This window comes from Trematosphaeria pertusa (assembly GCF_010094035.1).
Source record: "Trematosphaeria pertusa strain CBS 122368 unplaced genomic scaffold BU26scaffold_6, whole genome shotgun sequence".
Classification (NCBI taxonomy): Eukaryota; Fungi; Ascomycota; class Dothideomycetes; order Pleosporales; family Trematosphaeriaceae; genus Trematosphaeria; species Trematosphaeria pertusa.
In genome coordinates, this window is record NW_022987217.1 from 625,948 (window position 1) to 639,890 (window position 13,943).

General features: G+C 54.1%; 6 protein-coding genes across 6 annotated transcripts; 2 read left to right on the forward strand and 4 right to left on the reverse strand.

Annotated features, from left to right (window-relative positions):
* Positions 1 to 342: 342 nt before the first annotated feature.
* On the reverse strand, positions 343 to 1,709 carry BU26DRAFT_290062 (DUF1168-domain-containing protein). The gene is made up of 2 exons (XM_033821624.1): positions 715 to 1,709; positions 343 to 664 (listed from the first exon to the last, which is right to left on the reverse strand). The coding sequence occupies exon 1, from the start codon at positions 1,467 to 1,469 to the stop codon at positions 843 to 845; it is 627 nt and encodes a 208-aa protein (XP_033684815.1). The 5' UTR covers positions 1,470 to 1,709; the 3' UTR covers positions 343 to 664; positions 715 to 842.
* Positions 1,710 to 1,719: 10 nt separating this feature from the next.
* BU26DRAFT_518346 (phosphoglycerate mutase-like protein) lies at positions 1,720 to 3,970 on the forward strand. Its single transcript, XM_033828791.1, has 4 exons — positions 1,720 to 1,930; positions 1,990 to 2,097; positions 2,179 to 2,606; positions 2,670 to 3,970. The coding sequence occupies exons 1-4, from the start codon at positions 1,916 to 1,918 to the stop codon at positions 3,817 to 3,819; spliced, it is 1,701 nt and encodes a 566-aa protein (XP_033684816.1). The 5' UTR covers positions 1,720 to 1,915; the 3' UTR covers positions 3,820 to 3,970.
* Positions 3,971 to 5,750: 1,780 nt separating this feature from the next.
* Positions 5,751 to 8,336, forward strand: BU26DRAFT_563705 (amidase signature enzyme; the record flags this gene model as incomplete). The annotated part of the gene is made up of 21 exons (XM_033833199.1): positions 5,751 to 5,785; positions 5,838 to 5,875; positions 5,934 to 5,972; positions 6,023 to 6,044; positions 6,092 to 6,106; positions 6,168 to 6,194; positions 6,245 to 6,271; positions 6,320 to 6,334; positions 6,385 to 6,414; positions 6,461 to 6,484; positions 6,533 to 6,547; positions 6,598 to 6,627; positions 6,675 to 6,698; positions 6,755 to 6,796; positions 6,843 to 6,866; positions 6,923 to 6,982; positions 7,135 to 7,308; positions 7,365 to 7,668; positions 7,725 to 8,022; positions 8,071 to 8,205; positions 8,260 to 8,336. 21 exons carry the CDS (start codon positions 5,751 to 5,753, stop codon positions 8,334 to 8,336), a joined length of 1,455 nt encoding a protein of 484 aa, XP_033684817.1.
* Positions 8,337 to 8,850: 514 nt separating this feature from the next.
* On the reverse strand, positions 8,851 to 9,783 carry BU26DRAFT_290174 (uncharacterized protein). Its single transcript, XM_033821628.1, has one exon. It carries the CDS (start codon positions 9,513 to 9,515, stop codon positions 9,006 to 9,008), a length of 510 nt encoding a protein of 169 aa, XP_033684818.1. The 5' UTR covers positions 9,516 to 9,783; the 3' UTR covers positions 8,851 to 9,005.
* BU26DRAFT_290156 (cation efflux protein) lies at positions 9,676 to 11,987 on the reverse strand. The gene is made up of 7 exons (XM_033821627.1): positions 11,685 to 11,987; positions 11,589 to 11,635; positions 11,418 to 11,504; positions 11,112 to 11,362; positions 10,082 to 11,060; positions 9,809 to 10,035; positions 9,676 to 9,711 (listed from the first exon to the last, which is right to left on the reverse strand). Exons 1-6 carry the CDS (start codon positions 11,761 to 11,763, stop codon positions 9,934 to 9,936), a joined length of 1,545 nt encoding a protein of 514 aa, XP_033684819.1. The 5' UTR covers positions 11,764 to 11,987; the 3' UTR covers positions 9,676 to 9,711; positions 9,809 to 9,933.
* Positions 11,988 to 12,995: 1,008 nt separating this feature from the next.
* BU26DRAFT_290153 (uncharacterized protein) lies at positions 12,996 to 13,914 on the reverse strand. The gene has a single exon (XM_033821626.1). The coding sequence runs from the start codon at positions 13,762 to 13,764 to the stop codon at positions 13,297 to 13,299; it is 468 nt and encodes a 155-aa protein (XP_033684820.1). The 5' UTR covers positions 13,765 to 13,914; the 3' UTR covers positions 12,996 to 13,296.
* Between the last annotated feature and the right edge of the window lie 29 nt (positions 13,915 to 13,943).

Consider the following 13,943-nt stretch of genomic DNA (forward strand, 5'->3'; position numbering starts at 1 on the left):
CTTTCAGGTTTAATAGGGTATTGCGAGCAAGCAAGGGTTGCGAGGCACGGGAGCGCCCCTACTCCCTGGTGCTACTCGTTGCTGAACCGTTACTGTGCAAAGAATGAGGTAACGCTACACGAAGAAAACACACCATCAAAATCTCTCTCTTCACGGTCTACTCTCGCAACTTTAGCTTTGCGCGACCAGACTCATTGCCATCAACTCTGGTCGACGGTGGCAGTTGCCCGCACGCGAACCGCGTCTTCACCATCAATTAGTAAGGTTGTAGCCGCAAACATGAACATGCCCTCCACAACACCCCATCTCCCTAATGCTGTTCAGCCTCCAGCTCTTCCATTGGGGTTGTTGTCTAGCGGAAGTGACTAAGCGAGCCATCGAACCTCTGGCGAATCGATCTGCGAGATTTCTCGTATAGCGGACGTCGTGCGATGAGGCGCTATAGCAGTTATGCGATTAATTATCTCTAATCAGAATAGAGGGAATAATTGAGTGGGCATCGATGTGGCTTGGGATACGATCCTTGTACTTTGCGATTTAGCATGTGAAAAGCTGCGACGGTCTTAGAGCTAAGCAAACGTACTAGTAAGGAGGCATTTTCGGCGGCGGCGTGATACTGACATCGTAACATTAAGCAGAAGCATTGTTAGGGTTATGGATTTTTCTTTCGCGTGTTAGCTGGCATCGAGGGGCTTCGGAAAACTAAAAGCATACCTCGAGAGAGAATGATAGCATGCACAGTACAACTTCGGTCTTTATACGAGTTCGCACGGAAGGGTTTGCATGGAAGACCGCGCTCTTCACAAATGCATACCTAGGTATCCGCCAGCCACTAATCCTATTCAGTCATCATCCTCAATGACCAGACCGCTCTCATCGGCATTCTTGACTTCCCCACCCCCATTCAAGACCTGATCGTCTTCGTCTTCGGCCGCTTGCGGAGCATTTGCATTTGGCGCGAGCTTCCTCTTCGCCCTCCCACCATCAGGTGCTGGCGTGCCCTCCTTGTCGCTGCCACCACTGTCCCCCTTCTGGCCTTTCTTCTGCTTCATCTTCCGCGCCCGCTGCTTCTCTCGCCTCGCCCTATTCTTCTCGGTCTTCTCGCGATCCTTCCGTTCCAGCTCTGCTTTCCTCTCCTGGAATGCTTCCTCATCCTCTTCCTTCTTCACCTCCTCATCCATCAGCCGCAGCCGCTCATATTCACGCCGGCGGCTCGCTTTGTATACGTGAAACTCTCCGCTTCCTGCGCCGGCGCTCGAGCCCTGGACGTTTGCGACAATTTCTGGAGGTGGCGCGAGGCTCTTCTTGGACTCGGCGCCGGGGATCCGGATGTCGCGGTCTGGCTTCGCGAAGAGCGCTTCGACGTCGGCGGCGAGGTGGGCTCGTGGAGTGAGAGCGCGCTTCTTGACGGGCCGCTTCGATCGGGGGTCTGCGGAGGTGGGAATGGACTCCGGGATGGGCTCCGACATGCCGAGAAAGATTGAGGTGGGCTGATGTAGGCAGACGTGTGGTGGTTGCCGGCGGTTAATGCCGGTTGTGGTGCAGAATCAGGCGACTGGAGAGCCGCGAGCGAGGACGCGATGGATCGGGCACTTCTGGAAGGCTGCGGAGTGAAAGAGTGATTGTATGCAGGTGCAGTGGTGAGAAGGCGCGAATGACGCGAGGCGTTTATGCGACCAGCGCCCGGGCCAACTAATTTTGGGACGATACGGCGGGGCACAGCGACCAGGTGCGCCTGCGAAATCGCCCAGAACACCTGCGTCGTTGGCGCTTGAACTTATGACGGCACGCGGTTTCACACGTCTTCCCACGCACAAACAGGATTGTTGTTCCACTGCTTCTGCGCTACAATCTTCGCTCTCTCTGGGCAACAAGCACTCGACAATACTCACGTCCCCTGGCGTAAATTACCACCATGGGCAAGCCACGGGTGAGTGGACCCTTCCAAGGTTATCCGAGAGACGTACGGCTGGCTGATGCGGGTGACAGATGATTATCTTGGTGCGCCATGCGCAGTCCGAAGGCAACAAGAACCGCGATATCCACCAGTTCATACCCGACCACAGGGTCAAGCTGACACCCCATGGCTGGAGCCAGGTACGACTTTTAGCTCTCCCCCCTCCCGCAGCGCTCGCCGCACGATCGCACAAGCAGCTGATTGTGTCTCCACGCGAATAGGCAGAGGAAGCAGGACGGCAACTTCGTTCTTTGCTCAAACCCGACGATACGCTCCAATTCTTCACCTCACCCTACCGCCGCACGCGCGAGACCACCGAGGGCATCCTCCGCACCCTCACCTCCGATGACCCCACTCCCTCTCCCTTCCCGCGCCACAAGATCAAAGTCTTCGAGGAGCCGCGACTCCGTGAGCAGGACTTTGGAAACTTCCAGCCATGTTCGGCAGAGATGGAGAGGATGTGGCAGGAGCGGGCCGACTACGGCCACTTCTTCTACCGCATTCCCAGTGGAGAGAGCGCGGCAGATGCCTATGACCGAATAAGCGGCTTCAATGAAAGCATGTGGAGGCAATTCGGAGAGGAAGACTTCCCCAGTGTTTGTGTGCTGGTCACCCATGGCCTGATGACGAGAGTCTTCCTCATGAAGTGGTAAGTAAAAGACGCTAGGTTGGCACCTCGCATGGTGCAAGGACGAGATACTAATCGGGGCAGGTACCACTGGTCCGTCGAATACTTCGAAGACCTACGCAACATAAACCACTGCGAGTTCATCGTCATGAAGCAGAACCCCACCAACGGAAAGTACATCCTGGAGAACGAATTGCGGACGTGGTCCGACCTGAAACGGCGTGCTGCAGTGGCAGGCACCCCCAATGGAAGCGCACCCACTCCAACCAGAGCTACGCCTGCTTCTGCGAACGCGAATTCGTCCCCCATTATCCCTGTGCGCCGCTGGGGAGGATGTGTGAATGGGTGTAACCATGATAAGATCAGCTGGCCGCGAAGGATTATGCGGAAGAACACTGCTGACTTTCTCGGCAACCAATCCCTGCCTCCCTCACACTTCGACGGGGAGAAGGAAGATCACCCAATCGCATCGCAGGAAGCAGACCATGCACCAGCCATCAAAGAACCCTCGCCCTCCAAGGTGGCGCGCAAGCCAAGCAACAAAAATGTGCCGATTCCTACCATGCCTCTGACGCCTGCGTCCCCGAATGACGCCTCCGACGATGCTTCATCGAGCTCCAACGAAGAGGTGGTACAGAGTAGCGAACAAGAGGAGGCCGCCGCAGCAATCCCGCGGACTCATCAGCATCCGGCACCGCGAACTGCTGCGATTCTACGACATCTATACCCACGCGACTCCAGTGGTAGCAGCACGGTGGTCTCTCCCGGTGAAGGTCTCTCCGACGACTCGGACTACTTCCCCGGCATGCGCCATGCCCATTCACACAACGGCACGCACAGCTCACCGGGCAAATCGAAGCTTCGAGCGAGCTCCAAGGCGCGGCAGCAGAGCAAGGACCGCAAAGCCGCCCGCAGGATGACGGAGAAGAGCTGGAAGGAGGAGTCCGGTATGGGAGCCGGTGCTCGTGCGGACGCGCTCGGCGACGGAGACGAGCAAAGCGACGAGGTTCCAGAGCCCAACACCAAGACAGTTGCGCCCACTACCATCGAGGGCGAGGGTATGCCGATATTGAGGGAGGCACTCAAAGGTGATATGATCGTGGAGAAAAGCGAAGACGAAAGGCCAAACGACGAGGAAGAACTAACGATACTTGATGCCGAGAAGAAAGTGGGCGAGAAAGAAATTGAGAGAATGAAGGAGGCGTCGCGGAAAAGCTTTGATGAAGTCTACTAGCTGCCGTTAGTGTTTTGGTGCCTGATGCATTGCGCGGAGTAACTATGAGCAAGCATACTATGACATGAATGAACTTTGAGATAACATCTTAGCCTACGTACGTGGGTCGGCAAGGCGTTTGGATAGAGGTGAACGAACACGTCAATCATTGGTCCTCTTTCTTCCTACTGTTTGTCGGACTTTCGATTATGCACGCTTCGTCCCGCCGGTTGGCGAGCATGGTAGTGGACCTATGCTGGACGGCGGTGGCTTGATCTTTCGTAGAGGCTGTTGAATGTGCCTCGGCGATATGTGGTCCCAAAGTGCCCGACCAGACCGGAATGCTCGTTCACAAGCTCATACTGTCGGCGAAAGCTGGCCACGGGCCCAGGGTCAGAACGTCGGCACGAGATTCCCATCCAGCGCCACCGCAATGCGCTCCGCGTTGATTTCATCACCCGACTGCGGAGAAGCCTGCAGAAGCGGGACGGCAGAAATCAGGAACATTTCGAGGCCCTAGCCAATCACAGCACTAGTGCGGCGCACACGCAATTTACGTCCGGTTAGCGCCACCGTCTGAACCAAAGCTTATATCCACCTCATATTACTTTATATTCAACCACCGTTCACACTTCGCGCTTTTTGCACTGTCCGTCTCACCAGGTCTCAGATATAATGCCTTATGCGCGACGATCGATTTGCCTCACCTGGTGGAGCCCAAGGACGTCGGCGTCCTGCGTCTGAATTTGAAGATGGGTGGGCAAGAGAAGGGTCAGACGGTATGCGCAGGGGAGCAGGGAGACGGACCTTCTCCGCATGCGTTCGTGGTTGTGGGAGACGCCATCCAGACGCATGCCAGAAGATAGCCCTCACGACCGCAGGTCAGAACCGCCTTCCCCGCTTTCGAATCTCATCGCTACCCGCGTGACGTTGGGGGGAGGTCACTGTTCGGTCCCGTCAATCTAATGCCACGCTTCTCCTCTCAAGTTTTCTCGGTTTTTCTTTATTAGCCAGCTCATCTATATCCAAGCTTCCTTGCACTGCTTGGGATTGGCCAGTTCAACTACGTCACGCAGATCCCTCTAGTATACCGTCCCTGGCTTCTACTCTCCTGATCATCCATCACTATCGTCTCGGCGTCTTCCGGCCCTTTTCTTTCGTTTGCTTATAGGTGGCCCTGCTGCTCCGGCAATGGGAATGAAGAGGCTAAATAACCCCGGCCTCGATGCCGACAGCTACGGTTGCAGGCTTCCGCAGACCGCAATGCCATACCCGCGTGCATGCGGTTCTCAACAGTTTACATGCTTGTCGGAGTTTCTCCAGCATGGACCCACGTTTCCCAGGGCGAGTGTCAGATTAGAGCACTTTTTCATATCGCAGAAACGTCAAGGCGCCATCTCACTGGAACCACCACGCCAACATCATTCGACAGACCATATCGAGCCACATCGGACTCACCCCTTGCTCGGTTTGAGACTACTTGGTTCGTCTTATAAAAAGCTTACCATTGCAAAGTACCAGGTCTAAATCAACTCCAGATTAATCCGCACCCACGAGCATGCATCTTTCAGCCTCCCCGCCCGCGCCTCTCTATTAAACCCAACGTCGCCACTTCGGAGATTTGCTACAAGATGAGAAAATAGGCCGTCGCGCCGCTGTGCCTCTCAACAGCTCCGCTAGCTAGTCGCGTTTCACACAGCATATTGAGCCTCATTTACGAACTGCGATCATCGAAACAACTTCCACGCACGTCAGATTGGCATGACGTTGTTCCGGGTGAGAAGGTTTCGATGCTGGGGCCTAGAGCACGCTTCGACGGCCTGACGCTGGTATATAAAAGCACAACTTTGTTCAACCTAAGGATGCTATCTGCGAGCAATCAGTTCTTCGCTAGACCACACTTCACGCCCTTTCTCTGAGACACAGGCCTTTTGTTGATACCATCTATCACCATGAAGCTTACTCTCTTGGCTATCTTCGCTGCTGGGTAAACCCTCCTATATACGAGAGGCGTGTACTTGACAACTAACATTCCACAGCGCCGTTGGCGCACCCATCGCTGATCCTCAGATGACTAGTACGTAACTGCTGCCGTTACAGACTCGCCCATTCTCTCGGTCCTGACTTGGAAATAGGCGTCCCCCCTGGCCTACCCTCTGGCTTTCCCTCTGGATGTATGTCGGCATCGCCCATATATTAGCCATTTTCTCTAACCATGCTGTAGTCCCAAGCTTCTCTGGTCGTAAGTATCGTTCATGAGATACCCTAAGAGACATCGCTAATAGTTGCTTAGCCATGCCATCGTTCCGTACGTGTCTCTGCAGTCACACCAGGCAAACTCGAGAGCAGCTCTACTGACCACTACGCAGCGGCACCGACTGGAGGATTCCCGCCGTGTACGTATTCACGACACGTACGCTAACCATTCTCTCTAACAGCGCCCTAGTTCCCACCGGAGGATTCCCCTCTGGCCGTGAGTAACTCCACATCACTTCCCCCAGCTCCGCTGATATTCTTCCAGCAATGCCATCGTTTCGTACGTGGTGCTATCACAACACCAATGCCCAACTAACGTCTGCATCGTAGCTATGCCGACTGGAGGATTTCCTCCTTTTCGTACGTTCGCTATGCCTTTTGGAGGACTTGGCTAATGATTTAGTAGCTTCTGGAGGCTTTCCTTCTGGCCGTACGTAGCTCTACGCCACTTCTCTAAGCTTAACTAACATTCTTCTAGCTCTGCCGTCGTTCCGTACGTGATACTGTCGCAGCTCGAGTGCTCTGCTAACGCCTACGTCGTAGCTATGCCGACTGGAGGATTTCCGGGCTTTCGTACGTTACGCTATGCCTTCTCGAGGACTTGGCTAATGATCTACCAGCTTCTGGAGGCTTTCCCAGCGGTCGTACGTCGCTCTAGCTCACCCCCGATCCTCTACCAGCAGCTAACACGCAGCTCCAGCCATGCCGTCGTTCCCCATGCCGACTGGAATGCCCGGTTTTCGTACGTTATAGTGCCCTATTTGGAGACTATGGCTAACGTCTAATAGCTTCCGGAGGCTTTCCCAGCGGTCGTACGTCGCTCTAGCTCACTCCTGATTCTCTAACAGCAGCTGACACGCAGCTCTAGCAATGCCGTCAATGCCCATGCCGACGGGATCATTCCCGGCGATGCCGTCGCCGAGTATGGGTAGCGAGGATGGCAACTAAACGGCTCAACACGGTCATGGGCTAGACGCCAGAGGTGCTATTAGCAGGGCTCAGGTGCAAAGGTGTGGGAATCGCTTGAGAATTGGTCTAATTTGTGTATGAGACAGGAGACGTATATATTCATCAATGCAGTCTTGTTCTGTTCAGAACCCTCAACCGCCACGGCGAAACTGTCAACAACCTCATTGGCACAACCCTTAACCCCGTCAACCGAAACCTCCCTGTGGCGGCTCTTCAGCAGGGGAGGGGCCTCTTCAAGCGCTTCAGGGGAGTCTGGTTGGACTGGGTACAGATATTGGTGGATCCGTCCGAATACCCGCCGCATTCAACGGTATCTATGCCATCAGACCGACCCATACCAGGCTCTCCTATTGCCGCGTTGCGAATGTCATCTCGGGAGAGACGACATATCCCTCCGTCGGTATCTTGGCGACATCTCTCGATGCGATTCATCTCGTCTTCAGCTCATTAGCTGCAACACAGCCCTGGCTCAGAGATCCGTTTCTGGCTCCTGTACCATGGCGCCAGCATCTAGTAGATGAGACGTTGGCCGGAGCTACCGCAGACGGAGCTGTAAATGATCAGAAGCCTCTCAAGTTGGGTATTTACTGGACAGATGATGTAGTTACACCGCAGCCGCCCATCGCCCGCGGACTTCGCACTGTCGTAGAATCTGTGAAGAAGGCTGGCATTAGGTGGTCGAGTGGACTCCACCAGACCAGCGCACAGCCAAGCGGGTCCACCTTGCCTTTCTGAAGGCAGATGGCGGCCATGACATCCACAAGCAACTGAGTCTATCTGGAGAACCACTGATTCCCCCTCTTCGAGCCACCTTCCAGCTTCGAGACACATTGTCACTCATCACGCATCAAGAGTTGACGGTGGAGGGTCGGGACTACGAAGGAGCATACTCAGACGACTGGAACTCGACAGCAGGTCAAGATGGTCAGCTCGTAGATGCTGTGGCCATGCCCGTGGCCCCGCATGCAGCTGTCATTCCCGGCAAATTCTATCACACAGGTAACGCTTCCTTCCGTCCCCAAATGTGCGTTGCTGACCGCAGCAAAGCTTACACCGAAGCAATCAACCTCCTAGACTACAGCGTCATCGTTATTCCTGTGACAAAGGCCGACCAGTCCATCGATAAAGCCAATCCCAACTACAAGCCGCTCAACGATGTAGACGCCAAGAATTGGAAAGCCTGTGAGTCCGCTAAACACCCTCGCCACCAGACAGAAGCTGACAAGGTCATCGTAGATGACGCAGCTGTGTATGGTGGTGCTCCAGTTGGAGTCCAGGTTGTGGCCAGACGGTTTGAAGAAGAAAAGGTTTAGGCCATCGCCAAGATTATTGAGGCTATCTTGAAGTCATCCGGTATTTGAGTCCGGGAAGCGGGAATGGTCCGGGTTGATATCATCCGGCAGCAGGATTGCGATCTAGTTTCCTTTGCCGTCAGCTCATCTCAAACATGTTAATATCAGCTCTGACAAGGCGAGACTTTATTCTTTGACAATGTTTCATCGCCCATGTCCGCTTAGCCATCCTTGTGCATCATTTACCCCAGACTTATCGTATCAATTCATACTTTGAGACGCGTGGTTCATCTTGGCCGATAGACCTATCCACTTAGCGCCAATATCGGTGGGCAACAGATATCAGACAACCTGTCGATAGCGTGTTCGAGCTTGCAGCCGTGGTGGACCGTCACTAAAGATCTGCCGTGTTGAGAGCCAGGGGCTACGAACCATTAGAAACTGAGGGATCCGCCTGCGTATCAGTAGTTTGAGTTCTTCTCGCTTGCCGATGCGAAGCATTCACACATTTAGTAGACGTCGCACTAACAAGATATGAAGAGTACATGTTCGAATAATCGTGAACCTAAGTACTCTTACCCCAGAGCACCAGCCACTACGCGGCAACACGTAGTAACCTTGCTATATAAAGCTAGAACCATTGCATCCTCCATACACCACCAAATCATCACCATCATCATTCCAAGACTCTCATTCCTCAAAGATGAGGACTATCCCTGCCGCAGCTGTCTGCACCACAGGTTCGATTTGCAGATCCACAAACGAATCTGCTACGTCCTCGAGTCCAGGAATCAAGTTCAAGGCCGCCGCCTCCTCTGGGTCCCCCTGCTGCTTCTTGGACTCCATCACCCGGAGACCCTCCATCGAATGGGCCAGCGCATTATCCGCTTCGTCCCCAAAATGGATATTGATAGGCTTCCCGACCAGGAGGCCGGGGAACCTCGCAAGCAGTCCCTCAAAGACAGGATTGATATATGAAGGCCCCCACGCTCCCCTAACACTACGCGATAATAGCATATCAATACCGTACTTTCGAGTCGACTCCGAGTCGGAGGAGAATGGAAGTGCGCCCTTTCGCAAGCCAAAAGACAGTAAGCTGGTAGAGAGAATGCCATTTGTCTCTTGTAAAGCTTGCTGACAGGCTCCACGATAGCTTTTTCCCAAACAAGATTCTCTAGGGCTCGTATTTGGACGTAACATTGACTTCCTGATGATGCCGATAACACCACAGATGCAAGGCCAGACCAACCAAGGCTCGCTAGATGCGAACTAGATCAAAAGCTACTTGTCTATGCAGCCGCTTGAATAATTCATGACGTGGATGAGCTGAAGCGGAAGCCCTACGAGACAGATGAGACCTCAACGCAAGTCGAGCTTGGGGTCGGAGATATTCGGACTATAGATAGAAAAGGTCAACCACTTTGACATGATACGCTAGAGCGAAGAATGAGCCGCATATCATGAATGCAGGGAAGGAGAAATTGGACTATTACCCCGGGTCCTCGAAAAGCTTATCATGTTGGACTTCGACTAGGTGTGCCCATTTCAATCGCGCGATCGATTGAAGGCTGAGGGCCTTCTCGCTTTGTAATGTGAGTGCGCTAGATGGCCAGTTACGCTAGGAGCCTAGGAGCGACGACACCGAGAATCCAAGATGTGCTACCGCGTCTTCATTGACGGCTTGGGACGTCCCAACCCACTGGGTATCCACACCGCTGTCCTTGTTATCCTGAGCGTCATTCATCGTCACTGGTGCAACAACGCACTTCCCTTGACAGAGCGTTTCCTTCCGGGTCGCTGTTGCCGTTGTTGCTGTTAACGGCGAACCCCTGGACGAACTCAGGTTGTATAGTCGAAGAATGGATTCCGTACTCGTGCAGACAAAGTCTTATCTCCCTCGCAAGCAGCATATAGCTCCCATCACGCCCCCAGCCGCTCGCGTCGACCGCAACGCGCAAGCTCGCGATAAGCCTCGTGTCGTCGAGCTGCCAAACATGCAGGTGATGACAGCTTATTACTCCTTGAAGGTCCGTGATATCTTCTCTGATATCATCCACTGAGATGCCTGCTGGTGTGGCCTGCAATAGAATTCTGGAGGCCGCCACACAAAGTGAGAGAGCGGGAACGAACGTGTAGAGGGTGATCAAGGCTGCGAGCCCCTGGTCAATGCGAGCTATCCAGACTCCGTGGGCTTTGAGGGTGAGAACCGCGGTGAGGATCATGGCGAGGTTGCTCAGGGCATCAAACCTGTCCCAGAGCGATAGTGGCGCTATGTTCAACAGGGTGTGGTTCTGCACCGGCTTTGTGAGATGAGGTCGATGGAGACATCGGTGGTGGTGGGTTGTATGAGGATGCATCTGGCGAAATTGAGCGGCATGCAGCCGAGATCTATGACCTCGATCGGGATAAGTCCCGTGTGCGAGCAGTGGCGTGTGTTCCAGTGGCTCATCCCCCAGGGATGTATTTTCATCATCGCTGTCGACTTGCTCTAATCGGGAAGATTCGATGATGGAATTGCGGAAGCTGGAAGGATGCACATAAATCTCGTCTAGTGCGGAATATTCTCTGGATCTTCCAAGTGATCGAGCCGGCGGTCCGGGTCTTGCATCATCTTTCTTTCGATATGTTCCATCTCCAGGTATGTTCGCTTGGTAAAGGGCTGACCCATTTGCGGATAATAGTTGCGCTTTTCGCTCAGTCGATGAGGTTGCCGTCTCATTTCCCGGGGCGACTTCATCTGAGGCGCTGCATTCTAGTGAGCTAACACTGTCTCAGTGCAGCCAGCAGTCCACGCACCTTCCTATATCCACATCCAGTGCTTCGTCCAGCGCCGCCGCATGACTAGGCAAGCTTTCCCTTTTCATTAACAAATGCCCCATGACATTGACATTCAGCCCGAAAACAGCAAGTGTGATCATCAGTTGCGGCCTGAACGAGGGTAGGTCCGGAGAGACCTGCGTTCCTACAAACTTGACGGTGGCGAAGGCACAGAAGCCGACGATAGCGACACTGTTGCTGAGCGCGGTGACGCATTCCGCACGCCTCCACTGGCCTTATGTCAATGCTTCCATGGGCTGATGCAGTCATTCTATGGTAACTTACGCCATATGTGAATACTTTGTCCGGAGTGCTCCGCGCAGCGATGCGGTGTGCGCAGAGTGCAAGAACCTGTGAGAAAACGGCGTTGAACTTCGCAGGGCGTTAGTCCATTCATTCAATCCAGTAAGTTGATGCGAGGGGAAAACTGCAGCCGATATGACTGGGAGCACTCACGGAGCGCAGAGCATCAGCAACCAGGACATATGAACCAGTCGTCGCGCCTAAACGATTAGCGAACTCGACTGAAAAGCAAACGGCTGCACGAAATACCTGCTATAATTTTCACGGCAAGAAGCATGCTACCGAGGCCCAGCAACATGGCCATTCTTGTCGATATCCGGATGGCCATCGTGCTCTAACCTTCAGCCTCGATGAAGGTTCAGTGCTGATAGGAAGCTGGTTCGAATGTCGTTTCCGCGTCATATGAAGGATTGACTGCGAGATGCGCGCTGCGGAGAAGAGAGCACAGCCTAGCTAGTAGTCGCTTAACCTCAGAAGACATGTTGATTGCGGCAAGGCGTTTTCCGTTTCAACCCTGCCCAGGTGAGAGGCTCGAGGTTATCAGGGTGCTCAAAGAGGCTTAGCCACTGACAGCGCAGCCAATCAGACGGGACGGAAACCTTCCAACGAAGACCCTCTGTGCCTGTGGGCGGGATATGGATATGGATATGAGGGAGGCAAGGCGTGGGGGATTTTATCTTATTGGTACGTGCTGCTTCCAGGAAGTGCTCTTGTTTATTCTTTAACGTAGGTTGTGAGGCTGTAAATACTCTACCAGCCAAAACGACACAACAAACAATGACGTCACCCATCGCCATCCTTCCTTTCCCACTCTCCCACTCTCGCCCCTGGCCTGCAGTTCGAAATCATCTCCTGGTGGAAATTTTCTGCGCACGAGGGTCAATGGCCAAGGGAGGACGCCATGTGTGGCGCATTGCCATTGCGACGTGTGTGGCGCAGTGGCGAGATCGTCACTGTGATGCGCTGCGCGATCGCCGAACCGCCCGTCGAGCTAGGCCAAGGCGAGGAAAAGGTTTGAGGGTACACGTGCGGATCTGAAAACCAGAGCCCTAGAGCCTAGATACATTGGCCGGAGGGCTTGCTCCGTGGGCGGGGGTAATGGATTTGCGGGGAAGCTGGAGGGGTGGAGTTGATAGACTGACAGTATGTAGACGGAATGCATAGATGCGGTGGTATGGACAGAGGGGGCAGAGTGGCTTCGGTACTTTGACCATCACGGTGCTCACACGCAAAATGAGAAGTTTGTTTCTCCAGCAGCATTCATAGCTGGCTTCGCACCAGTCCGAACATCAATCACTCATGTGCAGAAAAGCGTAATGGTGAGAACAGTGGGATCCGTATTAAATTCTCCAGCTTCCTATATATAGGAAAAATGATGCCATCAAATAGCCTCCCTCTCTCAAGTCCCAAGCCAAAGCCAAAGCCAGAGCAAAGTCGGAAAAAATGTGGACTACTCAGTCCATAAGCCCTCACCGGCATCCTGGGTATAATCGCCGCTGGTTGTAGATGTAGATAGATGGAAAAATGCTAAGCCCTCTCCCGAGGAAGGTGGTCACATCCTGACCTGGGTATCAAAGAAGTCGCTTTTTTGATCCCCAGAGGGTTGCCCGAACTCCTCGATGGTTGTTTGTGGTGTGAAAACAGTGAACAAGACTTTTTGTTGGAAATGCCGATGAAAGGTGAGTGATGATGAGGATGAGGATGAAGCTCCAAACGCCTTGCTCGCAAATGCTTAATAGACTGAGAGAATCAGGACCAGCTCTCGTCGTCGTCGTCGTCGTCGTCGTCGTCGAATGATGTATAGTGAACCGTTACAATGAGAATCGAATGCGGAATGAAGTCGAAGCCGGGATCATGCGGTTCAGCTGCGCGAGAACTGCTTCGAGACGCGGTGCCATGCGCCCTCGATGCTGCGCCTGACGCCGCCCTCAGAGTCGGAGCTCATGGTCGAGGATGCCGAGTTCTGGCGGCTGGTCCGGGGATGCAGCTCGTCGACAAGGTTGCCGGCGCCGCCGCGGCCAATGTGGTAGACGGGCGCGGCGTGCTCCCTCAGACGCTCCTGCTGCGCGAGCTCCTCGTCGAAGCTGAACATGGCGCGCTCCTTCTCGCGGTGGACGTTGCCGGCGCCGCCGCGGCCGGTGGTGAAGAGCGCGTCAGCGGGCGGGGGAGTGAGCTTAATGCGGGAGGCCGGGCCTGAAGCATCGGGGCCCGAGGTGACGCTCTTGGGGTTGACGCGCATAACGTTGCCGGCGCCGCCTCGTCCGGCGTGGTAGATGTGAGAGGCGGGGATGGAGGGGTGCGGCTCGGTGATGTGGTAGGAGAGGACCATTTTGGTAGATGTAGATGTGGATGTGGATGTGGATGTGGCGATTGGTGTTGCTGTTGTTGGTTTGGTGTTGTTGTAGTTCGTTGTATGGAATATAGAGTAGGGGTCTGGGTAGTCGAGTGGCGAAGATATACTACTCTGGGAGAAGCAAATCCTCTGGCAAGATCTGATCTGGAGACGAT